The 21,307-nt window shown below is 41.8% G+C and overlaps 1 protein-coding gene across 1 annotated transcript in view; it reads right to left on the bottom strand.

Annotated features, from left to right (window-relative positions):
- Positions 1–8,257, bottom strand: part of HKDC1 (hexokinase domain containing 1) — a 41,386-nt gene extending 33,129 nt beyond the window's left edge. Inside the window, exons 1-2 of the mRNA XM_043926914.1 lie at positions 8,065–8,257; positions 2,409–2,571 (exon numbers count right to left, since the gene is read on the bottom strand). Of these exons, the coding sequence (XP_043782849.1) occupies positions 2,409–2,571; positions 8,065–8,127 (226 nt within the window). The 5' untranslated portion in view covers positions 8,128–8,257. The remainder of the gene's footprint in view (positions 1–2,408; positions 2,572–8,064) is intronic.
- Between the last annotated feature and the right edge of the window lie 13,050 nt (positions 8,258–21,307).

The raw sequence follows: 21,307 nt of genomic DNA, 5'->3' as shown, positions 1-21,307 counted from the left end.
CCTCAGCTGATAACACAGAGGCTGCTGGTCTCACCCACAGGGCTCAGCCTAGGAGGCTGCCTGGAGGCAGAGGTCAAGAAGAGAGGCCAATGGAGACGGGCCTAAAGAATCACTGACACATTCAAATCACAAGATGGGCACTTCCTGTCCCCCTTCCCTTGTGAGTGGTGGAGGAGAAGGCACAAATGACCACCATGCTTTTAAGGCTCTTATAAGAACAGTCAAGCACAGCTCCCTGACTGACAGCTGGGAGCTAACTCAGGCTCTATCAGGTTACCCGCCTCAGTCAGGTTCAGATGAAGGAGGGGAAACTAGAGAGCAGGCCAACACTGAAAGATTTCTTCTGAAAACTGCACAGATTTCAGAAATGGAGGCCCCGAGAGATTAGGAAATCATCCTGAAATCAGACCAGGAGCTCACAGGAGCTCCATAAAACTGGGACATTTTGGAGAGTTGCAAGCATTCCTTGCACATGACCTCATCTGATGCTAATTAACCTACAAGTTGGTGGACAAACTGGCCACATCTCTTTTGCTAATGAGAACAGTGGTTCTGGGACTTGACAAAGGCATGTGGCTCCACAGGCACGCTGGGCCCAGCCAACAGCCTCCAGACCATTGAAGGCCGCTTTCCCTTGCTTCTGGGGACACACCTCTACAAGAAGAGCCAAAGCACTGGAAGGCAGGAGGACTCTGAGCTGGTGCTCCCCAACACACACACACCTCATGACTCAGGTGCTCCTCAGAATGGCCCCAGAGGACCCATCAAGGACCACAGTCTTCTCAGCATTCTCAAAGAGCAGTGTCAGAACTCAGCAGAGATTTCAAAGCAGGACTGTCTCTCTTCAGAGCTTGTGTTTCTCCACATGGTACAATACCCATGCCGTCCAACCCCCACCAGCAAGGGAATGGGTCTTTCACATCACAGTTCCCAGGAGCCTCTCAAATGGCAGAGTCAAGCAACTTTGGCCTAGGTGTTCTCCCAGAGGGGCCCAGAGCACTGCTAATCCAATCAAAGGTCCCTGAGAGCTCCCTAAACTTTAGTCCTTGCTCCCTTGAAAGCCCCAAAGCTCCTGCTGGAGCTTGGTTGGAGCACTGGGACTCTGACATTGGGGGGAGCCCCTGGGTCCTCACTGCTCTCATCTGACTTGGGGATAAGAGCTTCACCATGGGGTTCTTATGGGGATTGTATAAGACAGCGAGTCCCTAGCACCCCATGACCACAGGAGGTGTGTAGTAGATACCAATTTCTTTCCTTCCTATGGCTTTACCCAGAGGCTGAGAGTAGAGCAATTTGATGGCAAAATAATAGTACCCACAAGATGTTTACATCCTGATCATAGGTCCTATGAATATACTAGATTCTGTGACAAGAAGGAATGAAGGTTGACGATAGAATCAAAATTGCTTATCAGTTGGCCTAATGTAATCACAGGGTTTTAAAGTATGGAAGAGGGAGGCTGAAGGGTCAGAGTCAGAGATCTGAAGATGCTACACTGGGGCTTGAAGATGGGAAGGGCATGAGCCAGGGAACATAGAAAAAGCTCGGAAATGCGAGGAAACAGAGAGACTCTTCCCTAAAGCCTCCACAAGGAATGCAGCTCGGCCACATCTTGATGATAGCCCTTGATTATAGACCCATCTCAGACTTCTGACCTCTGAGGCTACAAGAGAATAAATTTGTGTTGTTTAGAGCTACTAAGTGTGTGCTAACTTATTACAGCACCAAGAGAGAACACATTTTACAGACAGAAAAATTAAACATTTTGCCAAAGGTCACTGATGAATGACAGACCTGGGCTTAGAACTCAGGTTTCTTCAATTACCATTTAATATTTTTTCCACTATACTGTCTTCCACTACTTGCTATCTATAGCCCAGAACCTGGGTACTTAGGTGTGAAATGCCATTTACTATCCATTCTGCAAACATTTCAGGCCCAGTATGCATCCAGGACTGTGCAGCGCTCAGAGCACTGCGGTGAAGAAGACGCAGACTCGGCCCTCAGGGAGCATTGGTCCACTGGGGAGACTCTCATACACAGCGGGGTGACAAGAACCTAACCCAGCATGGGGATGCTTCCTAGGTGGAGCCAGTGATCTCTACACTAAGATGGAAAGGCCAGGCTGGTGTTCATAAGGGGAAGAGTGTTGGGATGCTCTAGCAGGAGAGGGAACAGAATGCATAGGGCCAAGGCAGGCAGGGAGAGAGCAAGATGCATTTGAACTTTGGCTCAAAACTTTTGATATGGAACATGACTGAAACATAGAGAGTCAGGAAGGTGGGAGGGGGAGTGTGGAGAGAGGGCTTGGAGAGGTAAGCCAGGAAACAGGAGACAACTTCAGGTACCCATCCATCAAAAGGGACCCAGGGGGAGCAGTGTACCCAGCCGCCCCCAGCCTCACTCACCCGAGCCGTCTGGAATGGCCCTGACGAAGGTGGGCAGCATCTTCACCGACGCTGTGGGGTTGGTGTCCTTCCCCAGGCCCTTCTGCATTTCTGCCTGGAACCGAGCCATGATGTCCAGAAGGGTCTCATCGGAGAGGCGCATGTGGTACAGGAACCTGTCCACCTGGAACAGAGTGCAGAGTGACCAGGGGTGGTTGCTGGGGCACCTGCCCTCCACTCAAGGCTGTTCATTCCCACTCCAGGCAGAAAGCTGCATTCCTGGCTCAGGACAGCTTCTTTTTTTTTTTTTTTTAAAGATTTATTTATTTATTTTTGGCTCTGCCAGGTCTTCGTTGCTGTGCCCGGGCTTTCTCTAGTTGCGGCGAGCAGGGGTCACTCTCCAGCTGTGGCGAGCAGGGGTCACTCTCCAGCTGTGGTGAGCAGGCTTTTCACTGTGGTGCTTCTCTTGAGGAGCACAGGCTCTCGGCTGAGTAGCTGTGGCTCATGGGCTCAGCTGCCATATGGCACGTGGGATCCCCCCAAAGCAGGAACTGAACCCATGTCCCTTGCATCGGCAGGCAGACTCTCAACCACTAGACCACCAGGGAAGTCCCTGGGACAGCATCTTGATGTAGATCCCCAAAGGTCCCTTGCCTGACCCCTCACTGAGCTTAGAAGAACAGAATGGAATGGAAAACTGAGGGGTGAGGGTAGGGACTTCTTCCTCTGAAGGACAAGCTCTGAGGAAAAAATGGTTCCCCCACTTTTCTGATGGGACAATAGAGGGGGCAAAAACAAGGACTCAGTTTCTAATTCCCAGTTCAAGGTCCTCACCATTTTCCCATTGCCTCTCCACTGGAAGAGACTCACTTATAGAGTGAAGCTTAAATTCCAAAACAGGGAAGCTTTCTTTTATGCAATGATAATAATAGGTGTTCACATGTCTCCCCTCGTTTATGGGCTGCTAGGAAGCTCAAAGCTAAATTCAATTTCAGAGTACAATCTCTGAAGTCCAGTGCTTTAAATTTCCTTTTTAACTGAGGTTGTTCTAACTAAAATGAAGTTTAATTTTTAAAGCCAGCTCAACTTGCTATTGGAAATGAGTGGATGTCACTCATATAATCAGAAAATCGGGACAAAGGACAAATGCCCCAATGGAGGAAAGATGTAAAAATTATTCTTGCTGTACACAGTCCATTTTAAGGTAGGAAGTCACATCTTACCACCTCCCCGTGCTAACACAAGTCACTCGGTGGCGTGGCTTGGACTCCCGGGGCTCGCTGGGTTGGAGAATTAGGAGAAGGAACAGTGGGACAGGTGCCCTGTATTGCCGCCCTGCTTTATATACTGAATAGCCTCTCTATTCATCCAGGTCAGAAGAAGGCTTGATGTGGGCACATTCCTATAGGAATTGCTTCCCCACACTTTTCCCTGAGGCTAAGAACATTGGCTGCAGTCTAAAAAATGCTTTTGTATAAAAAAAATAAAAATAAAAAATGCTTTTGTGTATGATACCTCATCTAATCTCCAAGATATCTATTTGCGTCTCCTGCATTGTGGGCAGATTCTTTACCGTCTGAGCCACCAGGGAAGCCCATTGAGGCAGCCAGCTAAGGCCAAAAGGATGGCTCCTAATTGAGAGATGGGGACTTCAAGGCTCAGAGCCACTAGGAGAGCTGCAGGTCAGGGGCAGCACTGGGACTCTAATTCCTCCACGTTCCTCACTTCCATGGCCTGGTTTTGCTTCACAGCTTTGTGCAGGACCCGCAAGTCCAACAGACAAATTATACCAAAGCCAGGGGTCACACGACATTTATCATAAGACAGGTCCCCAGCCTTCAGCCAAGCCTATAGGGCAGGTATCTCAGTTCAGTCCAGGGCCAGTATGGAGTCCTACGCCAGTGAAGTGGTCCATGGCTTTAGGGGCCTGGGAGCCAGAAAGAGGCCAGAAGACCATCAGAGAGCCACTAACAAAAGAGGACAATTGGGCTGTCAGCGTATTTGAGGAGATAGGATAGAACCAGGTCATGCTTCATTAAGGGCTTTCTGTTCCCTCTGAGTCTGTTGATAACTAATTGGTTGGCACAGCAACAGACAAGGAGACCACCGACAGAAAGGATGTGACCCAAGTAATTGGGGCTCAGAGAAGGGTGAGATGTGTCCCTCAGGAACTAAACTTGCTCCTTTACCACCCCCAAGGCCCTTCAGACAGTGGCCCTGAATCTACTGCTCATTTCTTCCCATCCCCAGAGTATAATGAGCTTTTCTAGGCATTCCCATAGCATCATCCTTTGTAAGTAAGTAATGGTTTTGAGGCCCTTTGGCAGTCGTTTGCCAGCTGACGTTTAAAAGAGTCATTCAAGATGGGGTCACTACTCCTGCTGTTTCAATAAGTTAAAGTTATGTCAAAAAAAAATGTCAACTAGCATGGCTTTCTTGTTTTGTATATATTTTTTAATCTTCCACAACACCTGGTAAAGTGAAAAGAAGAATGAAACCTGCTGCTAAGTCACTTCAGTCATGTCCGACTCTGTGCAACCCCAGAGACGGCAGCCCACCAGGCTTCCCCGTCCCTGGGATTCTCCAGGCAAGAATGAAACCTACACTGGGACAAAAAGGCTATATTTTAGACCCAAACAGGTGATTTGAGGACTATATAACCAGGAACACACATTGCAGGCACCAAGGAAGGTACTTGAGTTCAGAAAACCAAGCCTACTCTCGGAGTGACTCACAAATCATGTGACATGAGATATTTTCTAAACAAAAGAACCAACAAGTAGCACATTTAACATATAAAGAGCAAATTCAAAAATGTAAACTCAAAGCTGCTGAATTAGAGAATGTGGGAGCTGGAAGGGACTTTACAGATCACTTAGTCCAAAGGTCCCATATTACGAATTGAGAGTCGTAAAACGGTTCAACTCTTGGACCCAGTGATTTCACTTCTGGAAACCTATCCTTAGGAAACAATCCCAAATATGGAGAATATTAAATGCATGTCTATGTTTAACATAGCAGTATTTTAATTGGCAAAAAAAAATATTTGTGAAAGTAGCTGAATGTCCAAAAAGATGGGGAAATTTAAATTCTGGCATATCCAACTTAATTGAATATTGTTATTGTTTAGTCACTAAGACTCTTTTACAGCCCCATGAACTATAGCCCAGTGACTCCTCTGTCCATGGAATTTTCTGGGCAGGAATACTGGAGTGGGTTGCCATATTCTTCTCCAGGGGATCTTCCTGACCCAGAATTGAACCCACGTCTCCTGCATTGGCAGATGGATTCTTTTTTTAAATTTTTATTTATTTTTTAATTGTGGCAGGTGGATTCTTTACCACTGAGATACCAGGAAAGCCTCAACAGAATATTAGGAAGATATTAAAATGATAATTATGGAGAAATCTGTACACGTGGTTACGATATAACAGTAAATGAAGGACACAGATCCAGAACAATATGCACCATATAACTATAAAAATGTCCACTGTGAAAAACGACTACAAAGTCTTCCACATGGCAAATATGACAGTGTTTATGAGAAGGATGGGACTAAAGGTAATATCTCCACTTTTTGCAATGTTGACTTACTAAACTGTAAAAAGTACACATAGAAAACCCTAGCCAGTCCTTCTCTTATGAATGAACAATCTGCAGGTCAGTGACCAAGCTCAGCTCAATGCTATCAATAGGTCAGATAATGTCAATACATGGAATTGGAAAAGCAGCTCTAAGAGTGGTTTCTCCTTTCTCTTCTTATCTTCCCTCTCTCTCTCTTTCCCTTTCTTCTTCCTGTTTTGTTTTCATTTTAATGTTGGTATAAGCAGGTTTCAAAAATCATCTCAGGTTCTGAATACTAACACTTGCGGGCAAGTAGGGCCCAGGATCTTGACAACTCTCCATGCAGGAAGCACAGAAACTCTGGAGGGGACTGGCTGCTTGACCGGGAGGGAGAAGGAGCCCATGCCTTTTGACCAGATGTATTGTCACCATGAGGAGGGTGAATGAGTTGCTGTTTTTCTGAACCTGTGACTCATCCAAGCAGCTCATAAAACCTTGCTATGCCAGACACCTGCTGGCCCACTCACTTCAGGTGACTGGAAAAAGTTCCTGACTATCCTTGCTCACCTCACCCTTAGCTTTCTCCCCGGAGAGAGAGGGGTCACCTCCAGGCCTTGACAAATAGCAGTCCTCCTCCCAGAAGGACCGAGAACAGATTTTGGTGGAGGCTGCGTACCTTGCCTCCTGGGCTTGCACCTGCGCTGGTGGACAAACATGTCCAGCCTGATTCCAGGGTGTGACTAAAGGTTAACCACCACAAAGGGGCCCACGGAAACGAAACTCATTTGCTAGAATTGGAGGTATAGAGGTTGTAAAGACTCCCCTTGGGGGCTGGAGAGACACCATGCAGCTTGCATCTTGACTAAGAAGTAACTGAATTCTTAAGCAGTGCTGTTGGCACTTTTCCACCTCCTTAAGCTCGTAGAGGGCTCCATGAATCTAAGTGACAAATGGAAAGTCAGATAACTTAACTCTGACTGATTTACATTTTAAGATTTGCTGCAACCTGCAAGCCAGCTCCCTAATGAACAGAATGTAGTGGGAGGTTATCCCACCCAGGGCAGGGGGCTGCCCAAAGGTGCCATGCTTCCTTCCTTTCAGTCTGAAAGGCTAGGAAGCATCATGACACAATGGAAAGAATGCTGGAGGAGGAGTCAGGGGCTTGGGTTTAATCCCTACTCCACCTTAAATACCTGGGTAATCTTGGCTAAACCAACCTACTGGCAGAAGAAGAGGAGAACAGAGGATGAGATTGATTGAATGGCATCACCAACTTGATGGACATGAGTTTGAGCAAGCTTCAGGAGTCGGTGATGGAAGTCGGGAATCGGGAAGCCTGGCGTGCTGCAGTCCATGGGGTCACAAAGAGTCAGACAAGACTGAGCAACTGAACTGAACTGACCTGCTGGGAGAACCTCTGGTATCTATAAATTGAGAGATTCTCATGCCCAGAGCCCTGCCACTGGTGTGGCTAGAGTGGCAGGCTAGGCTCATTCCAGGCTGCCAGGAGAGAATGCTGTTGGCCTCCAGCCTTGGCAACTTTTAATCAGCCCACCTTGGAATCAGTTTCGTAGACAGGTTTCTTGGGCAAAGTGGCAAAATAATGCACATCATTAATAGCACACCCCTGGCAAACAGCACATACCAATAATTTATATTTCGATTACTATACGTGGAATCTCACACCCCTTTTGGTGTTTGCATTTATATCTTTTCAAGCATGTGAGGAATCATGTGAATTACTTCTAAAGTTCTCAAACTCTTTAAAAAAGAAAAACAAAATGATTCTCCTTTGTAACCCTCCCTCCTAAACATCTCTCACATCAAACACAATAATCTCCAGGCTTCCCAAAGACTTTCTCCCCATCCCTTTCCTGTCTGGTGTCTGCCAGGAATTTTCGAGTGAAATTGAAGGCTCAGACAGTATGCAACGTACGGCTGGTGGGAGATTTACCTCTTTGTCCCCTTCTGTGAGTCGTTTTTTTTTTTTAACTGCTCCTGAGTGCCTCATGCCTATTCTAATAAGCTCTCTTAAATCTTTTCATGTGTAGGGGCCAGTTAACTCTATCAGGGAAGACAGAACCAGGTATCTCTCAGCTCTGAGAGTGCTTACCTTCTTGATCTGATCCTCCTTCAGCTTGGTGAAGTAAAACGCCATCAAGTGTACCGCAAACATTTTCTCCAAGTTTGGTTTCTCCTGAGGTGAGCGGAGGTTTCCGTGCAGGGTTACTCCCTCGTCTCTGGAGAGCTGCCCACTTCCAGTCCAGCCTGGAGGCTTCCGGGGAACTAGGTGCTACAGATTAAATACTTGCGGGCTGCTTAGTTCAATGATTAAACTTCGCCCCCAGCCTCTGGTCCCTCCCTCCGGCACACACTAATAGGAGGCTCGGGGTGGTAGCTGAGGGTTGGTGGAGGGCAGGCAAGGGGTGGGTTGCTTGACTCTTTGAGAACTGGGTGTCACAAAATCTTGTTGCTAAGCAACATGCTCAAGCTAGTGCCCCACCAAGCCCACTCAGCCAAGGAAAATCTTCTGAGGAGTTGACCATTAAACAAAGCCAATTCCTAACCAGCCAAGCTGCTCTCCAAAAGTCCAGTCTCAGGCTTTTCTCTTTGGTCCTTTCTTCTCAACACAGGGACATAACTCTTGGATCCCTGCTCTTCTAGAGCACTATCTTAATTAAGACTAAGTATTGCCCTGGTCAGAAGATTTCAAGAATGTTGGGGCAAATTCCTTCATTTGTGACAGATCAAGATCTCTTAGCTAACAGCCTGTGGTAATGGAAAAAAAAATCAATAAAGGTTTATCTTTTCAGAATGGTAAGCCAGAAAACCTTGATTTCCCAGATAAGGAACTAGGGAAAAAATACCCATGAGAAGGAATGAAATCACTGTACTCATTGTACTCACTGTGCTATTGGCGAGAAAAATCGAAGTCATAAGCAGGAAATGTCTCAGGCCACTCGGATATTTGGTTCACGTATCTCACTCATCGTACTTGATGTGAGAAGGGCCCATAAAGGAGCCAATGTATGGGTACAACAGACCTTGCATTCTTCCTACCATCATTGGCCAGCTAATAAAGCCAACAACAATGTTAACAACAGTAGGTAACATGGATGGAACACTTGCTATTTCCATTTTATAAATGTGAACACTGAGGCCCAGAAAGGTTAATTTACTCAAAATCACTAAGCTTGCAAACAGTACAATGAAGAATCAAATCCAGGAGTTCCATTTCATGGCCCAACTCTTAACCAACACGTAACATTGCCTTTCTTCTTTTTCCATGTGATAGATAATTAATAGCTACTACAAGCAGCAGCATTCTGTTGGGTTATTGTCAAGAATTCCAACTACAGTTGACCCTTGAATAACACGGGGGTTGAACTGAATGGGTCCACTTATATGTGGATTTTTTTCAACAGTAAATACTACAGTACCCCATGATCCAGGGCTGGTTGAATCCTGCAGATGTGGAATCACAGATATGGGGGAACCACATACAGGGTGGGCCGGCTGTTAGCTGTTAAATTTTAGACTGCATGGAAGGCCTGGTGCCCCTAACCTCTGAGTTGTTCAAGGGTCAACAGTACTTGGAAAACTAAACACAGAGATATCACTACAACAGGATCTTCCCAGTGGCAGGAAATGACTAAATAAGGAAATTTCTGAGCATAATGTCCCAAACACTAACCAAATGCTTCCTAAAATTAGCAACTGACTGATGATGTTAAGGAGGGTCAGATGGGCACCCCGGTGTTTCTCTGCTCCCGTAGGCACGTGCTCTACAATACAAAGGGAAAACACTGTTTCCTGGTCAGCTCAACAGCCTCAGTTTTGTTTGCTTTTCAGCAGCATAATCTCATTAATCAAGACAGTTTCCAGACAATTGCCAGGGTAAGAACCTTCAACAGCTGCCTCTTCAGAAGGCACTGATTAGAGAATCGCTGCTCCTCCATCCCGTGGATGAGCCACTAGGGGTCTCGGCTGAGCCCGGCATGCTTGATTATAATGACTCAAGTGCTTTTCTCAGATTGGTATAAAACCCTCTCCCAGGTGGAGAAACCCTGTCCTTTTCAGTGTGTGCCCCTCAGACTCTGGACGCTCTCAGCTCCTTGGTCATTCCTACGCGCAAAGGTTAATCTTCAGTTGTTGACATGACTCAACAGGTGGAATTGTTGGTTTCCTGAGACAGATCGTGTTGTCCCTGAGTCTACACTGGGTGAGGATAACATCCTGGGCAGGTCACCTGCCCACAGATAACAGCATTGTCCTAATTCCTTCATTTAAAAAGTAACCTCTGTATTCTTGCCTGGAAAATCCCATGGATGGAGGAGCATGGTAGGCTGCAGTCCATGGGGTTGCGAAGAGTCAGACATGACTGCGTGACTCCACTTTCACTTTTTTTCCCCATTAAGCAATTTACAATGAATAGGAGGACTTTTTATAGTTAGATTTAGGGAAAGGGGTACATTTTACTTTCTTTTTCTTTTCTTAAAACATTTTGAAAAAGAAAAAATAAAGCATTTTGATTATTTTGCCAAAAAAAAAAAAAAGTAATCTCTGGGATGCAGTGTGGCACCGAGGTCATCAATCTATTCAACATGGGGATAGGGGTTACGATGACTCGTGGAGAAAAGGACACAAAGCTATAACCAAAGATCTCTGCAATCTTGTGGTTGCTTTTATGTGCCAGATAGGCAGCCTCTGGAATCTTAATCAGGCAAAACACACCAGAGGGTTTTCATCTGTTGCATCATTCCATTTTTTAAGCTGAGCACATTAGCATCTATTCATACATTCCAGGTCTGGAATTGGATGACTAAATCTAGAAGCTTAATGACTATAAAGATCATATGTATTTGGAGTCATCTAGCTCAGCCCGCTCAACTTATAAAGACTAAGTAATTAGATTGTTTTGCCATCCTTCATCTGATTATTTCAGCACAACCATTGGAATTTTTCACCCTTATTAAAGCTCTGTGGGGGACTTCCCTGGCAGACCAGTGGTTAAGGCTCTACACTGCCACTGCTGGGAGCACAGGTTCGGTCCCGGGTCAGGGAATTAAGATCTCGCATGCCACATGCCACAGCAAAATTAAAAGAAAAAAAAAAGCTCTATGTAGCTATTCAATGATATGCATGTCTTAGAAGCACTTAGATTTTGCTTAAGAAGACCATTTGAGGGTTGGTCAGCTAAGTGACCATTTTTTTTTCTCTTTGTTCAGTCGCTAAGTCATGTTCGACTCTTTTGCAACCCCAAGGACTAGCCTGCCAGGCTCCTCTGTCCATGGGATTTCCCAGGCAAGAACACTGGAGTGGGTTGCCATTTCCTTCTCCAGGGGATCTTCCCGACCCAGGTATCAAACCCACTGTTTCCTGCATTGGCAGGTGGATTCTTCATGGCTGAGTCACCAGGGAAACTGAGTAACATTTTAGTGAAAATGTATTATCTGTCTGGCCCAAACCTTCCATGTAAGAAGGAACTCTGACATCTATACACACTTCTGTTTCCATAGAGCTGGCCCCTAGGGGAAGGCCTGAAGACAGTATCTACTTTCCTTTAAGTACTGAGCATAGCAGAAAGATAAGAAATCCAGAAGAATTTACCTATTATTTAAGAAACACTTGTGCAATGTTTACTGGGTGTTTTACAATATTAATTCCCATAACCACTATCATTCTCTTCTATTTTATAAATAAACAGGCAGAGAGCCCAAGTGGTATTACATGGAACAGATATTTAAATGCAGGCAGTATGACTTCAGGACCCATGCTCATCCACTGTCCTCCACTGGCTCTTGCTAACCTGGAAGCAAAAGTGAAAGAAAGTGAAAGTGAAGTCGCTCAGTTGTGTCCGACTCTTTGCGACCCCATGGACATCAGGCCCCTCCGTTCATGGGATTTTCTAGGCAAGAGGACTGGAGTGGGTTGCCGTTTCCTTCTCCAGGGAATCTTCCCGACCCAGGGATCGAACCCAGGCCTCCCGCATCGTAGATGGACGCCTCACCGTCTGAGCCACCAGGGAACCCGGAAGCAAAGCACAGGCGAAATAGGGAACCCAAGCTACTGAAACGTGCTCAGTGGAAAGTGCACAGGCCCTGGGTTCCCAGTTTGGCTCTGCCCTGTTTGAAGACAAAGGGTCCAAGTTTGTATTTGTAAAGTGTTCATAGTTCCCTCAGTGGTCATTCGGAGAATAAAAGTAAATGAGATCACATAAGAGAAGCCATGCATCCCACAGTGGGCACGCTAAAAGCACCTCTTTAAGCCTTCACCTAGCTAGGTACCCCTTCTTAAAATTGCTATTTCATCTCATCCCATTAAAGTCCTTAGGATAAGAAAATACATGCCGCCCTTTCAGTACATTCAGTAAAACATAACTACAAACCATGATATTACTTATTTATGGAATCCAAAATATAAATTAGTGAATAAAACAAAAAGGAAACAGACTCACAGATAAGGAAGATAAACGAGTGATTATCTGAGGGGAGAGAGAATGGGGGAGACAAGATAGGAGTAGGGAGAGTAAGAAGTACAAACTACTATGTATGACATAAATGCAAATTTTAAAAAAAGTCTAAGGCGAAAGTTCTATGGCAGAGAATCCTAGAAAACAGTAAAGGATAATAAAGGTCTAGAGAGATCATTATTAAAAAAGAGAGAAAGAAATGAGCTATGAGGATATATTGTATAACATAGGGAATGTAGCTAATATTTTATAATAACTACAAGTGGAATGTAACCTTTTAAAAATTGTGACTCACTAGTTGTACACCTGAAACTTGTGTGTAATATTGTGCATCAATTATACCTCAATAATAAATATTAATAAATAACTTGAATAAACCTAAAAAATATTCCATAACCAAAACCACTAAAAGTTACCAGTTTCACTTACTGGAATTATAGAAACAATTAGTAATTTTATAACTATTTTATTCCTGTTACTAAAGAAAACAGGTCTTGAATTCTGTCCTTTTTCTAACAATATGTACAAAGTTAAGATGTCCCTATTATAAGTCAGTCTGACCTGCTGGTATTCCACTTGCTGCCAAAGAAAGAAAGTGTGTGAAAGAGCAAACTGCCGTAAAAGAAAGTCAGTATAGAAGCTTCCGAACAGCCAGCAGTTGCAGTTACTGTGGTGTTTCCATGGGAGCAACCACAAATGAAGCTGAAATGTTAACTTCAGCAAGTTTCAAAAGAATACTACTGATAGTTTTGGGTTTTTTTTACAGGTTTATTCCTGACCCAAGAGCATCCAGGGAACACCTGTGAAGAAATGAGCATGTATGTTAACTATAGTTCTTAAAAAAAAATAATTAATTAAATAACACAGCTCTATGTACATTTGTGATAAAAATAATATAGTTGATTTCTTTTTTATTAATTTTAAAAATAGGTGCATATTATATAGATAAATGATACCTAAATTTGATTTTTTAAAATGAAATCAACTGTACATTATTTTTTATCACAGCTATACATTAAGAGCTGTATTTGCAAAATACATAAGCTTGGCATAAATCCATACAAACAAGAGAACTTAACTGATTTTGGAAGACAGAAAGCTGACAGAGAAGATTAGCAGGGGAAACACGGATACCTAAGTGCCTGCAGAGAGTGATTCCACCAAGAAACGAGTAATGACTCGTTTCTGCTCTAGAACTAGTCAGAAACTGGAGGCCCTGATACTTCAGAAAAGCAAGAGGAGAGGAAAAAAGAGATTGGCTGAAACTGTATATAAAAAGGCAATTAGGCCCCAGGTATGCTCCTCTGCCTAGAGCAATGAGTGACCATTGCACCCCACCCCCTAGAGGAGAACAGGTATTTATTCTTTGGGGAGATTGAGTCCAACAACCTCTGGACCTGGGACCATTAGGCGCCATGGGAAGTGGGAGTGAGGCACGAGACAGGAAATATGGCCACAAATTAAACCCTCAAGTCAACAGTGAGACCCCAAACCACTTATTTCCAATTTCCACCAGCAAATATTTATCTGTATATATCCCTTTCTTCCCCCACTGGGAAGAGTTGGGGAATCCAGTTTTTCTTCTGGTAAAACTAAATGACCTCAGATACGGAAAGGACAAAACCGTAGAGCGAGTAAACAGACCAGTGGTTGCAAGGGGCTGGAGAGGAGGGCTAGATGAGCACTCAGAAGTTTTCAGGGCAGTGACACTATTCTGTATGATGCTGTGACGGTAAGTACCCGACATAAGGGTGCTCAGGGCTGGTGCACTGGGAGGACCCAGAGGGGTGGGATGGGGAGGGAGGTGGGAGGGGGCTCGGGATGGGGAAATAAATAAATAAAAATTTTTAAAAACACAATACATTTGTCAAAATCCATACAACTTTATAGCATGAAGAGTGAATTTAATGTATGTGAATCTAAGAGAATACTTAGGAGATCATGCATGTAATGGGAATGACAAAATAACAATGTTACAAATGTATAAAAATAGCCTCCCTAAAAAAAAAAAAAAAAAATAGCCTCCCTGAAGGGGATGGGAAGAAAAGGCACTGACCTGAGTAACTTTGGAAATGAGTGAGTACTATGGTTGATAAAGCTGCTTTCCCCAAGAGCATGACTTAATAATTCTGGAATCATACGTGGAATCATCTCTTAGTATCTGTGGGGGATTAGTTCCATGACCCCTCAAAATTACCCAGGAGACTTACCCTATACCATTCACAAATATTAACTCAAAATCAATACCTGAAGCCATAAAACTCCCAGAAGAAAACATAGGGGAAAAGATCCTTGACATTGGTCCAGGCAGTGATTTCCTAGATTAGTCACCAAAACACAGGAAACAAAAACTAAAATAAACAAGTGGGACTACATTAAACTAAAGAGCTTCTGAATAGCAAAGGAAACAGTCAATAAATTGAAAAGACAACCTATAGAATGGGAGAAAATATTCATAAACCATGTATCTGATAAAGCACTAATAACCAAAATATATAAAGAACTCATGCAATTCAACAGCAAAAAAAGAAAATAATCTAATAAAAAATGGGCAAAGGACCTGAATAGGCATTTTTCCAAAGGAGACATACACATGTCCAACAGATCTATGAAACGATGGTCAATGTCACTAGTCATCAGGGATATGCAAACCAAAACCACAGTGAGATTTCATCTCACACCTGTCAGGATGGCTTTTTGAAAAAGACAAGAGATAACAACATTGGTGAGGATATGGAAAAAAGGAGACCCTTGTGCATGGTTAGTGGGATTACAAATTGAGTCAACCATTATAATGGAAAACAGTATGGCAGTTTCTCAAAAAACTAAAAACTGAACTACCATATGATCCAACAATCCCATTCCTTGGTATATATCCAAAGGAATTGAAATCAGTATCTTGAAAGCGTATCTACATACCCAGTTCATTGTTATCTTTACTCACAATAGCCAAGATATGAAAACAATCTAAGTATCGGTCAGCAGTTGAATGTATAAAGAAGATGTGGTATATTTATACAGCAGAATGTTATATGGCCATGAGAAAGAAGGAAATCATGCCATTTGGGACAATGAAGACAGACTTTTATTTATTTAGACCATGCTATGCAGCTTGCAGGATTTCAGTTCCCTGGCCAGGGACTGAACCTGGGGCCACAGCCGTGAAAGCACCAAGTCCTAGCCACTGAACCACCAGGGAATTCCCTAGATGGTCCTTAAAGACATTATACAAAGTGAGATAAGTCAGAGGACAAATACTTTATGGTCTCACTTATATATGCAATCTTTAAAACTTGAACTTATAAAAAACAGAGTAGAATGGCAGTTATCAGGTGCTAGGGATGGGGGAACTGGGGAGATGCTAAAGGTACAAACTTGTAACTAGCTGATAAATAAGTTCTGGAGATCTAAGGTACAACATAGTAATTATAGCAATAGTACTGTGTTATAAAGTTTAAAGTTACTATGTGACTAAATCTTAACTACTCTTAATATAAAAAAGAAGTGATAAATATGTGACATGATAAAGGTATTAGCTAACACTCAAAAATAATCATATTGAAATTTATAAACGTACCAAACCAACATGCTGCATACCTTAAAATTAAACAATATCATGTGTCAATTATTCCTGTTTTTAAAAAAGCCAGCTTATGAGTCAATCAACCTGCATCAAAACCCAAAAGCATTACCTGTGTAAATAGAGCTTCCTATTTCCTTAATTCACTTTTAAATAGGAACATAGCCAAAGACTACTAGACACTCAAGACAAATTTCCAACAACAAAGGCAGAAACCACACGAGAAAGAAAGAAAAAAGGAAACAAGAAAATTTAAGACAAAAACTATAATATCATTAGGGAAATAAAGATATTGATTACATTCATGAAACAAGAACAAGATAATAACCAAAAATAAGAGTGGGAGCAGGGGGTGGGAGAGGAATTATATGACACACACAAAAAAATTCTGTACTTTTTTCCTAGCAAGAATTTTAAGCTCAAAAAGAGAAATTTAACTTTGAGCCATAACTGATAGAAAGTTTATATGAATTTTTAGAGAACATCCTAATAAAACTTCGGAGAATAAGGATATACTCTAACACCTTTTCCAATTATTTTTGATAGTATTAAACTTTCATATTCTCTGGTTACATGTTACAGCTCTTATTAACTTTGAGCAGTTTAAATTCTGCTAGTAAGATAATGGCCTGAGAAATACTACACTGTACCATGACTGTCTGCAAATGAAATAAGGATAAGATACACATCCATACATTGTAAACTTTGTTGTAACAAGATATGATGTATTAAGTTGGTAAGGTAAGAAGAGCATTACCCTAGAAAATAAGCATGCCCAGTTGCTTCAGTTGGGTCCAACTCTTTGAGATACTATGGACTGTTCCCGCCAGGCTCCTCTGTCCATGGGATTCTCCAGGCAAGAATACTGGAGTGGGTTGCCATGTCCTCCTCCAGGGGATCTTCCTGACTCAGGGATCGAAGCTGGGTCTCCTGCACTGCAGGTGGATTCTTTACCACTGAGCCACCAGGGAAGCCCAGAAAATAAGCAAGAAAAGCTAAAAACTTTCAAGATCAGGGCAAGAATTATAGTTAAAAGAATATGTGAAAACACATGAGTTTTAGTATTACTAAAAATTAAATACCAGGAGTCAGAATTGACAATTCAGCTGAAATAATTTATGTGAATTTATATACATAAGTGGATAAAAAGTCACAGTATCTGGACCAGGTGGTGATGAAATTAAATCATTGTGCAGAATTTAGGAGACTAAATCACGGGAGGTTATTCTTCTATCACCTCAAGACAGAGACTCTGCTCGTGGCTAACAGCCACCAAGAAAAGGCCAGTGCTGAAAGCCCCTCCTGTCTAAGAACTCAGGACTGTCAGAATGCCAGTATTCTCAAAGAAACCCTTCTAAACTGTTGGTAAGAATATAAATTGGTACAGTCACTATGGAGAACAGTTGGAGGTTCCTTAAAACACTAAAAAAAAAAAAAAAGAAAATTACCATAGGATCCAAGGATCCCACTCCTGGGCACATATCTGTAGAAAACCATAATTTGAAAAGATACCATGCACCCCAATATTTACTGCAGCACTATTTACAACAGTCAAGACATGGAGGCAACCTAAGTGTCCACTAACAAATGAATAGATTAAAGAGGATATGGTAAATACATACAATAGAATATTACTGAGCCATAAAAAAGAATGAAATAATGCCATCTGAAGCAACATGATGGACCTAGAGATTATCATACTAAGTGAAGCCAGCCAAAATATCAAATATCATATGATATTGCTTATATGTAGAATCTAAAAAAAAAAAATGAAACAAATTCACTTATGTACAAAACAGAAATAGACTCACAGACATAGAAAACAAAACTTATGGTTACCAAAGGTGAAAGGAAGGGGGAAGAATAAATTAGGAATTTGGGATTAACACATACACACTACTATATACAAAACAAATAACCAGTGAGGACCTCCTATATAGCACAGGGAACTATACTCAATATTTTGTAATAACCTATAAGAGAAAAGAATCTGGAAAAGTATATGTATATATATATGTATATATAACTGAATCACTTTGCTGTACTCCTGAAACACAACATGGTAAATCAACTATATTTCAATTTTTTTTTAAGAATGCCAACATTCTCATAACAAACCACAAAAGTCTTACCTTTTTTCTCTCACATTGCCACACTCCACTTTATTCTTCTAAATTGTAATTCTTAGCAAATGTGTATCTGAATCTCTTCTCAGATGCAGACATTACACTGTTTATTGTTACTCCTCTTATTTTCAAAATAAAAAATAAAGAACTATCAAATAATAAGGATGTCTAACAAATGAAAACTCTCACAGAAAAAATTAAATCTTCAAGGGGTTAGAAGATAAAATTGAAGAAATTTTCTAGAAAGTAGCCGAAAGATCATGAACATAATTTTAAATATGGATTTAAAATTAATAACTAATTTATTTTATTAATAACAAAAAGGAATAATAGCTATATCAAAAGAGAAATGGAGAAAAGGAGTGATTTAAGAAAGCTAAATCCTCACCTAACATAACAAGAAATCAGTAGCTAATGCTTTAAAATGATGACTCAAGAGTTAGCAGAGGATGTATATTATGCAGTCAATGAAGTAAATATTAGAAGAAATAGAGTTGAAAGTGCTTGTTTGTGGTTTTTAAAGTTGTGTATGAAAAAGAATACATTTGACTCAGTTCTAATGAGTTGGATGAAACTGGAGCCTATTATACAGAGTGAAATAAGCCAGAAAGAAAAACACCAATACAGTATACTAATGCATATATATGGAATTTAGAAAGATGGTAACGATAACCCTATATGCGAGACAGCAAAAGAGACACAGATGTATCGAAGTCTTTTGGACTCTGCCGGAGAGGGCGAGGGTGGGATGATCTGAGAGAATAGCATTGAAACATGTATATTATCAAGTGTGAAACGAATCGCCAGTCCAGGTTGGATGCATGAGGCAGGGTGCTCGGGGCTGGTGCACTGGGATGACCCAGAGGGATGGGAATGGGGAGGGAGGTAGGAGGGGGGTTCAGGATGGGGAACACATGTACACCCGTGGCAGATTCATGTCAATGTATGGCAAAACCAATACAATATTGTAAAGTAATTAGCCTCCAATTAAAATAAATGAATTTATATTTTTAAAAAAACAAAATCTTACTCAATAAATAAAGATGTGTATGTATTCCCTTGACAAAAATTACTTTTTAAAAAGTGGCTTAAGCTTACTTGGCTTATGTGTATACCTAGAGGTAAGTTAATGTACACAAGTGTGACTTAGGGGAAAGTTCTTACTTCCAAGGGAGCTTTGTTTTGAATTTCTATTATATAGTACTTTTAAATACATGTGATCAACATCTATTTATCAGTTTTTAAAGAATAACAGTGAGTGATGAACATGCTAAGAAAACGAAAATGTAGCTGTTAAGAGGAAAGAAAAAGGCAATTTGTGAACATTACAAATTACTTAAGGGACTTTAAAAAATATATATGATCTTGACTGAATTACAAGCACTTGAGAAGAAAGCAATTTCCCAGCAGGAAATTATCAGTTTTGCTGCACCTTACAGGTGTGTCAAATAGCAGTTCAAAGTAGTCACTGAGGTTACAAGCCTTTACCAAGCCTCTATAAGCACCAGTGGCTTTTCAAGGGCCTGGACTGCTTAGGGAGCACTTGATATTGAGTCTCTGGACAGATTCTAAGAGTGTAGCCTTAAAGGATTTCAAAATCGCCTCTTCAACCCAAATTTGCCAAAAGTAACTTCTTAAATCCAATCTTTAAAGCCTGATCCTACTTGCAAAGCTTTTTTTCCCGTCTCTGGCATCTTTTTTGCCCATAAAGACAACTATCGCTTATCACCTCTGTGTGGACGTGTCCTATTACATTGAGTGACAGGCTTTTAGATAATAGTGCTAATTCAGAAGGATGTTTACAAACATTGCTATCTCTGTTCAAGTGTATGTATTTTATAACCTTTGAAATACAGAAAGGAAATAGCCTAATTCATTTATCCATTTTCTTCTCTTATTAAACCACAACTTTTCATTATATACTCATAGGTTTGTTTCGAATTGGACAAAGAATGACTACACCATTACAGAGTCCCAATTTCAAGGTGTTAAGAATCTTTGGTGGTTCCTGATGATAGCTTTGTGATTCACAAGAAGTCATTTTTCAAAGACTCAATTCCATTTTGTAGATTCACACTTGTCCATAAACACAATGTACAATGCTTTACAAATCATTGGTTATTATTGTTAACCAGCTATGTATTAACCACATTTTACTAAGTTACCTAGATCTCTACTGACAGAACTGAAGTCAGTATCTAAGCCTTAGTCCATATTCAGTGCTAATGTTGAGCTGAATCCACAATAGTCCAAGGAGGGTTTTCAGACAAGTGTTCAAAATCTGTTAGAAAACTTCAAGAACAAAAAAAGTTGTGTTTTGGAAAGCCTGAAAACATCACCTTAGTGAAAAGTATGCCTTGAACTTAGCTTGCCCATAAGGCCACAAAGAAAGTGACATGTCCAACTTGTAGCAGAGAAGGAAGATTTGTTTTCACAGCAACAATTTTAAACACACTGCGGAGAATTAATTAGGGCCACTCCAATTATATTTTTCCTTGTTTCATCTGATTTCATCTTTCTTTAATCTTATTCTGCCTAACCACAGAGCTCTTCCTCCCCCACAGACAGGACAGGTGAAAAACTATCACTAGTATTTATAAATACACTTTAGCTCAATGTACAAGCAGCTCACAGCACCCCCTGCCTCCACCTTATCTGAGGTTTCACTAACATTCAAACTTGCCTGAGTCTGCAAGTGTCTTGCCTAAAGCGTCTTCTCTGACTTACCAATTCTGTCTTCCAAACTGGAGAAAGTGGGAGAATTAATAACACTCTAAGTGACCTACGTGTGCATGCGTGCACAGTCCTGTCTGACTCTTGCGACCCCATGGACTGTAGCCCGCCAGGCTCCTCTGTCCATGGGATTCTCCAAGCAAGAATACTGCAGTGGGTTGCCATGCCCTCCTCCATGGGATCTTCCCGACCCAAGGATCAAACCCACGTCTCTTATGTCTCCTACACCAACAGGCAGGTTCTCTACCATTAGCAACACCTGGGAAGCCCAAGTGATGTATATCCTCACTTAAATATGAAACCAAATCCATTATCCAATTCAGTTCACAGGTATTTCTTGACACCACCTGGGCAAGAATGGGCTATGTCTGCTACGATGTAAGTCACAGTGGAAAGCAAGTTCTATAAATTAAAGTTGCTCAAACACAAAATATTAAAAGAAACA

The sequence above is a fragment of the Cervus elaphus genome, chromosome 15 (genome assembly GCF_910594005.1).
Source record: "Cervus elaphus chromosome 15, mCerEla1.1, whole genome shotgun sequence".
NCBI lineage: Eukaryota > Metazoa > Chordata > Mammalia > Artiodactyla > Cervidae > Cervus > Cervus elaphus.
The sequence above is the reverse complement of the archived record's forward strand: the minus strand, read 5'-3'. Positions and strand labels throughout refer to the sequence as shown.